Source organism: Urtica dioica, chromosome 10, assembly GCF_054948205.1.
Source record: "Urtica dioica subsp. dioica isolate 48M chromosome 10, U.dioica_male_clone48M_v1_H2, whole genome shotgun sequence".
Classification (NCBI taxonomy): domain Eukaryota; kingdom Viridiplantae; phylum Streptophyta; class Magnoliopsida; order Rosales; family Urticaceae; genus Urtica; species Urtica dioica.
In genome coordinates, this window is record NC_142765.1 from 5,409,346 (window position 1) to 5,416,797 (window position 7,452).

The 7,452-nt window shown below is 32.8% G+C and overlaps 2 protein-coding genes across 2 annotated transcripts; one reads left to right on the forward strand and one right to left on the reverse strand.

Annotated features, from left to right (window-relative positions):
* The first annotated feature begins 1,481 nt into the window (after positions 1 to 1,481).
* On the forward strand, positions 1,482 to 2,741 carry LOC149383227 (putative WRKY transcription factor 75). The gene is made up of 2 exons (XM_089628939.1): positions 1,482 to 1,911; positions 2,270 to 2,741. The coding sequence occupies exons 1-2, from the start codon at positions 1,580 to 1,582 to the stop codon at positions 2,451 to 2,453; spliced, it is 516 nt and encodes a 171-aa protein (XP_089485065.1). The 5' UTR covers positions 1,482 to 1,579; the 3' UTR covers positions 2,454 to 2,741.
* Positions 2,742 to 3,344: 603 nt separating this feature from the next.
* On the reverse strand, positions 3,345 to 5,810 carry LOC149383228 (SUMO-activating enzyme subunit 1B-1-like). The gene is made up of 11 exons (XM_089628133.1): positions 5,740 to 5,810; positions 5,530 to 5,628; positions 5,396 to 5,447; positions 5,099 to 5,294; positions 4,943 to 5,022; positions 4,739 to 4,855; positions 4,375 to 4,425; positions 4,199 to 4,265; positions 4,002 to 4,105; positions 3,811 to 3,915; positions 3,345 to 3,719 (listed from the first exon to the last, which is right to left on the reverse strand). Exons 2-11 carry the CDS (start codon positions 5,610 to 5,612, stop codon positions 3,618 to 3,620), a joined length of 957 nt encoding a protein of 318 aa, XP_089484259.1. The 5' UTR covers positions 5,613 to 5,628; positions 5,740 to 5,810; the 3' UTR covers positions 3,345 to 3,617.
* Between the last annotated feature and the right edge of the window lie 1,642 nt (positions 5,811 to 7,452).

The window sequence follows — 7,452 nt, forward strand, 5'->3', positions numbered from 1 at the left end:
ATCGTACAGAATCGTATAGCATCGTACATCATCGTACAACATCGTACAGCATCGTACGGCATCGTACAGAATCGTACGGCATCGTACAGACAGGCATCCTACAACATCGTACATCATGGTACTGCATCGTACAGCATCGTAAAGAACGCAAATTTTTTTTCTAAATTTCATCGTACAAAAAGTTAAATCTCATCCTACCACATCATATACCATCGTACAAACAAGTTAAACCCAGATTTTGGACTTTGTTTTCAGATCTGATCGATTTTTTTTGCTACATTCTATCATATACAATCATAAACTTTGCAAAAACGATTAAGTTAGTAATCTTACCCATGATTCTTTTGAAACCCACTTAAGTAGAGAGGATTTGAGTGGATTTGAGTGTGATTGAAATGATAAAAATGAAGTGTGAGAAATGTATAGGGTTCAGAGGGGTATTTTTGTCCAATTTTGGGTTAAAAGTCCATATTTAGATATTTTTAAACATTAGGGTCTAATCTTGATATTTAAAGGCTTATTAAACCAACTTAATGAAATTTCTCAAGAAGAAAGCAATGTGGACATATTTACTATCCGTCTACGCAGTACAAAAAACATTTAAAGTGTAAAAAAAAATGAAAAATATATTCAAAATATAACAAATCTTTAAGTTGTTAACCTAATCTTAAGTAAAGTGAATGTGTCGAATGCCTTGCATAGTTAAATTTAAAGTTTGTGGAGTTTAAATCGGATGAAATTTTTGTAAAATCCCATTATTTATGTCTAAACATCCCACGGACAATCTCACCAACTACGGAATATATCCCATAACTACACAATGTCTCACTCTCAAGAAATGACATTGGAAAAGTGACATTATTATTATGTATATTTATGGCATGGATATCAACTAATTTCCTTAAAAAAAAAAACCTATGAAATAAACTTTTCAATTCAAGCAAAGAGTACTGGAAAGGGAGATTTTATATCACTCAACTCCATCATTAAAAAATCCTTCATCGTTTCAAAAAAAAAAAAAAAATCCTTCACCGTTTCAAACAAAAAAAAAAATCCTTCACACATTCTTCTTAGAGATTTAAGATAACGCATTGGACCAGCCTAAAAATATATTCTAAAAAGATTTTCATTCATTGTATTATGTTCATATTTTCTGAGCCGTCATTTCACAGAAATCCAATCTTTATAGCCGTCCAACTTAAATTTCTCAATCGTTTTTCTCATGGACCTTTATTTTGTATTTTGATTATCATAAATAACTAATTATTTTCTATCAATAAGGTTCTGTCAGTGTCAACAAAAGTAACATCAAAGTATACTCTTATCTCTAAATTCGTTTTTTTTTTAAATGCTGTAGCTAGTGAATAAATACGTTGTCCAATTAAGCGCACGTTTTTCAACGCATTTTTGTTGCATAATATATTTCTTATCATATAATAACACACCTTACACACTATATATCATCATGATAGGTTAGGTTCTTTAAAAAAAAAAAAAAAAAAAAAACCCTAATCTTCTTCTTCCTTATCTCTGACTTCTCTATAAACTCAAGTCCAAAATATTTATCAGCACTCTTTGGATGGAAAATCACAAAAACCCCTCGTTTTGTGACATATCCGATTCCCTTAGCTTTTTTGATCGTTTTCATGATGACGATATTAGTATTAGAGATGACCAAGATCAAGAGAAACAAGAAGCTTTAGTGGGGTTTGAAGGACGTGTTGAAGCCAGTTTCAGCAACGGTTTTCGGTGTAATTATAAGGCAAAATCGGAAACAAAGAAAAGCGACAAAGATAAGTTGAAAAGGCAAAGATATGCGTTCCAAACTCGGAGCCAAGTCGATGTTCTGGATGATGGATATCGGTGGAGAAAATACGGCCAAAAGACTGTCAAGAACAGCAAATTCCCTAGGTACGTAATAAATATTTTTGTGTTAATTATATATACAATTTTTTATTCATGACATGTTAGTTCTAATGATTGCCGTTGTGTTGCAACAAATTACATATCATGTATGATTAATCTAGCTTCCAATTTTTTTTATTCGTTACTTATTTTTGGTTCGTTTTATTTCTTTCATGTGTGTCGCCACTTAAAAAAATTGCATTTTGCTTGATTTTCTCACAAGATTCACTACATATTTTCTCCTTGATAAAATAAAATAAAGTAAAAATATAGCTGTGAAATTCGAAAGAGGATATCCCATGGTGTATCATGAAGTTAATTTTAAGAAGAACATATATATGATTTGCATTTTGTGTGAAAGCAGAAGCTATTACAAGTGTACTTTCCAAGGATGTAATGTGAAGAAACAAATCCAAAGGCTTTGCAGCGACGAAGGAATTGTGGTGACAACATATGAAGGAATTCACACACATTCCATTGAGCAATCTACTGGGAATTTCAATCACATATTGAAGCATATTCAAACCTCATATGGTTCTGCTTTCTAGATATAGTTTTAGAAGGTGTTCCAATTTTATATACATATATTATATATATAATATATGTATGCAATAAATGTATGTGTGTTCATGCATGGCAATATTAAGTTCAATATTGGTGCCCTAATGAATGCACATTGCGTGTACTAGTTTGATACCATGTCTATTCACATCATAGTTGGACTATATATAATATAATATACGATACTATAGAGAATGGCGACTGTTATTTTGAGCGGACATAATTATGTGCCTTTTCCTTTCTAGAGTATAAATAAAAACAAAATATAGATTTTATGCTTTTCTTTCAGATTTCATTAATGTTTCTGCTTCCTCAATCTCTTTATTGTTTCAAATTGTGCGCACGAGTATAGAAAGAACATTCATTTTATAAAAAATATTAAACAGACCGAAAAACTCCAATGAACACAAATTGCAAAAGTAACAAAGAACATCTTGAGCCAAGTCACCATTTTTCTTGAAGAGCTTTGATAGGGTCTATGACCTTTCAGGGCAATTCTAGGCACACAGAGTTAAAATGTTAAAAACATTTTCATTAGTTTTCCTAGATTATTGAATCGGATCTGCTTGCTTTGGAGCTTTGCGTAGTGGGAGTAATCAGATAATTAATTTTCTTATATTCCTTTTGTTGTAATCTTTCTTTCCCACCCAAGAAAATCTTCATTTTATGCTTTTTAAAATCATGCGACCCTTTCTCTTTTTCCTTTTTTCGGAAGAGCCGAGGATTTGGTGGGTTGGTTTGGATTCTGAAAGCAGTCAAAATTTGGCTTTATTTCTTTTTCTAGTAGGACAATGATACAACATATATATATATATATTGGATGTTGAACTTGAAAAAGAGGACAATGATAACATATTATATATAACTTTTCTTACACGTTAAGAAGTTCTTATGGTCTTTGATAATATTTCTTTTTGAGGAACAATATCCAATAAGAATGACAGGATACCATTTCTTAATGAATAGATCATCATCATCACCATCTTGACAAATTAATAAATCTGCTTAGATGGTGTAGCTAGATTATATAAGGAATCCGTTTCAAACAAATTTAATCAACTAAAGATTCTCAATTCTCTAAATGTCAGCAGTGAATATTTCAGCTCAAAAAAAAAAAAAAAAAAAAAAAAAAAAAAAAACCTTCCAGCTTTTCACTTTGATATGTCCTCGATTATGCCCTTACCATCCATGACGTCGAAGAAGAAGAAGTTCTTCAGAGGGTCTCCTTTTCCCGATATCGCCTTGATGACCTCCTGAGAAATTCAAGAATCGGGTTTATGCCAATATTAACAAATAGTTCTGCATTTTCAAGAACATAGAAATGAGAGGAGAGACTTAAAAGACCTGGCCGAGAATCCCGCCTATGATGGCACAAACCGGAGGGAATTCGTTAGCATTTGTCACCAGTCTTTCCAAAAGGGCATCGGGAATAAAAAACGCGTTTAGTGCCTGAGATTAATTATCAACGTCACAGATTAGAAGAAGGTGATAAAGGAAAGAAACACCGAGCAAATTTTTTTTACGAAGTTGCATACTTGTGCCACGCAGAGCTCCGTTTTGAGCTTGAGAACCGCTGGAAGATCCTCGGCAGAGACTTGCCCTGGATTACGTCCCTCAGCTTCTTCAAATCTCTCCAACACTGTGACACGATTGAAAATGAGTTTTGCAAGCTTTTTTCTTAAAACGACTCGAAGAATTTTTTTTAAGAGGAATTACTGCGCATTAGTCACACCTCTCATGGCAAAGTACACCTTCGACATTTTCTTTGGAAGTGATCTCCAAGGTACTGAAATTGCTTCCTACAAAAAAAAGACGAAACTACCTAAGTACACTTAATCACCACATAGATAATATTTTTCTAACACGGATAAAAATCGTGTATAAGGAGTTTTTAGCAACTAAGCATACCTCAAAACTTGAATATTGAAGCTCGCAATCGACAGTTTCCTCGAGGTTTTTCTGTAAATAATGATAATTAAATGCGCAAGAATCAGTAAAATGCTTCCCTGGTAAAATAGTGTTACATGTGTACTTTTGTCACCTTATCAATTAGAACCAGGGAAATGTAAGCAATAAAATACGACAATTCGCATTAGGATATTTACTTGTATTGCAAGCATTGCCTTCCAAATAAATGAATGATAGGAAAAAGAAAAGAAACTTAAATGCCATGAAAACACTAAGCTACTTAATTGTCCCCCTGATTAATGATAAGTTCTAAATTCAAATGACAGAGTAAAAACACAGAATCTTATGCGAATAGGATAGTCACCTTTGAGTATCTATGGAGTTGAAGATCAACGAAGATTTCTCCACAAGAGTCCTTACAATCAACTGTATAAAACGCTACACGCTTTGCAGTCTTTCGGCACTTCTCATTGATCGATTTCTACAGTTGAAACACCACAAATTAACAAATCGGGAAGGCAATAATTTTTTTATTTATAAGTAATTTGAGACTGAGAAAGAGTATTACTTTAGTTGCGGCAGAGCAACAACTCACAACAACGACATCAAACTTACTGAAAAATTCAACACCGAAGCTCGACAAATCACCTGTGTAATATCAAATCGCGAATTCAGATCGCTTAACATATTATCATACCGAGGGAAAACAAAGGATATTAAATACCTTTCTCAACTGAAACGCGAACCATCGGATTGAAATCCTTGAGAGAATCACAACAAAGCTCTGCTAGGGTTTTCCCATCATACGAATTCTCATTGGGATGTATCAGAAAGTTAGCCGACAGAGAATCTTCGGTCACCGAGCGATCGTCCATCAATGTCACACTACCAACACCAGCCAGTACAATGTTCTTGCAAAACTACTCAACCAATTTCCAAAAAAAAATTAAAAAATAAAACCTCGAAAACATCACAAACTATAAGAAGCACATCAAAATTCTAAAGTGAATTCATAATCTACCTCAGAAACAGTGCCTTTCATTCCGTAGACCAAAATATGAGCTTTGCTTAACCTATAAAGCAAAGCGAATCACGAAACCCTAATCAGACACCAGACTCATGAATCGGTATGGGAAAATCACTAAGCTGAATCACCTTCTCTGCGCATCAGCTCCCCAAACCCTAATTTGGCGATCGTAAAGCGCAGTCTCTTGCTCAGTCAATTCCTCGCCGTCCATTTTGTTAAGCTCTAGTCTGCATCAAAAATTCAAGGCTCCGACTGAGAACATAGAGTTATCGGAACAGACATGAACGCCCTAGAAAGAAGAAACGAACACCAGAGAATAGATCGAGAAAGAAACTTACAGCGTTTGTTCAGTGAGAGAGCGACGAAAGAAGAGTGGTCTAATTTGAAAATTCGAAGTGTTTATGGGACAGAAATGGAATATGAAATAAATTCCCGGGTTTTTGACGAAAGTATTCTATCTAAATTAGCTACATGGGCCTTGAATTGATTTCTGGTTTTACCCATTCTGGGCTCATGCTTGCTTAATAGGCCCACATGTACGTAAATAATTATTTTTAAATAACTATTTTTTTCTTTCTTTTAGGATTTGTTCATCTTCATATAGCCATGTATATAATCAGAATTCTTAGGATGATAGATTAGTTTCATAAATAACTGAGAGTATGAATTTATCTTTATGTTTTATTTATCTTCTATCCCTTGATAATTTTAAGTGAAATCGTATGTATCTGAAGAACTTACTGGAGAACAATGGGAGCGAAACTTGCTGATTGAGAACACCATGTTAGAATATGTGTTAATGAGAAAAAAATTTAAAAATATATAAATATATTAGCGTGAAAGTTAATGCTTAGCCCACCTTGAAAATATTGGGATCAATTGTAATTCATTCCTTGAAAAGATATGTCTAATTTTTGCTTTCTCGGTCACGTAGAGTAATTCTTGTAGTCCTGTACCTACATACAAGAAAATAATATGGTGAAGCAAGAACATATGAAATCGCATTCAATAAAATATGTTTATTTCTCAACATGTTATCTGTGTACCATTGAGTTTTTAAAGTAGTAAAAAGTAAAAACCCATAAATATATTATATATGTATGTATAATGTATATTTTACCTGTATCGATTTCGTGGTATCGCTTTGGATTCTTTACCATTTTTGGAAGTCTCTACTCTCTACGCTTCCACAAGAGAGACCATTGACTTCATATAAAAACGAAAACCTTGTAACTTGATCTAGTTTTGGCTCAGTGTCTCAATATCGAGGAGAAACATATTTGGCTTATATATAGTGGATTTTATGATTTTATCGTAATCTATGGAACGAGACAACACTTGGATTGTGGATACTTGGTTCAGACGTATTAATTGTGGAATTCTAAGAGTCATTTGCCAATCGAAGAGTTCACTTGTATATCGATAAATAATAATTTAATAATGAACGTGATTGGTTGTGTGAGAAGCGTTATATAGTTGTAAACAAAACAAAATTGTGGAGTGCTCCCTTTCTTTCTTTTTTCCCTTTTTTGTGACCCTGCAAAATTTCCATCATAATAAAGTTAATAAAAACGGTAAGAAGTGAGTGAAGGCAAGTCTTGGATAATATTAAAAACTATTTTTTTTCCCTAAAAAATTAGATAGACACCTGATTAAAATGTTTGGGATTGCTATATAGCCAACATTTCGTAAATTTTAGATAAATAATCATAAAAATGACGTGATCTAATAAATAGAAGTAACTATTTACTTAAGATTTACGTATTTAAATATATGAAAGTGGTTATTTACCTAATATTTTTAAAACATTAGCTATTTAGCAATGTCAAACTGTAAATATGGTTACTTACCTAATGAACCTTTTTTTTTCTAATGTAGTCTAAAATTATTTATTTTGGTTAAAACCAAATTAAAACATTTTTAAGAGACTCTCCGAGAGTATATGTTGTGTTGCATCTTTCATTAGGTCCAACATTGAAAATAATTATTCCCCAAGTATATGATGATTTTGGGCCGTCGAGAAAGATTTACAAAAAAAAAAAATTAACAAA

Bases quoted from the DNA above. Each gene is read 5' to 3' on its own strand.
- LOC149383227 (XM_089628939.1), top strand. From the start codon at position 1,580: ATGGAAAATCACAAAAACCCCTCGTTTTGTGACATATCCGATTCCCTT. The intron at 1,912-2,269 runs GTACGTAATAAA...GTGTGAAAGCAG, and splicing joins AAGAACAGCAAATTCCCTAG to AAGCTATTACAAGTGTACTT.
- LOC149383228 (XM_089628133.1), bottom strand. From the start codon at position 5,612: ATGGACGGCGAGGAATTGACTGAGCAAGAGACTGCGCTTTACGATCGC. The intron at 5,448-5,529 runs GTGATTCAGCTT...TTTGCTTTATAG, and splicing joins GGAGCTGATGCGCAGAGAAG to GTTAAGCAAAGCTCATATTT. The intron at 3,916-4,001 runs GTATGCAACTTC...AATTAATCTCAG, and splicing joins CGGAGCTCTGCGTGGCACAA to GCACTAAACGCGTTTTTTAT.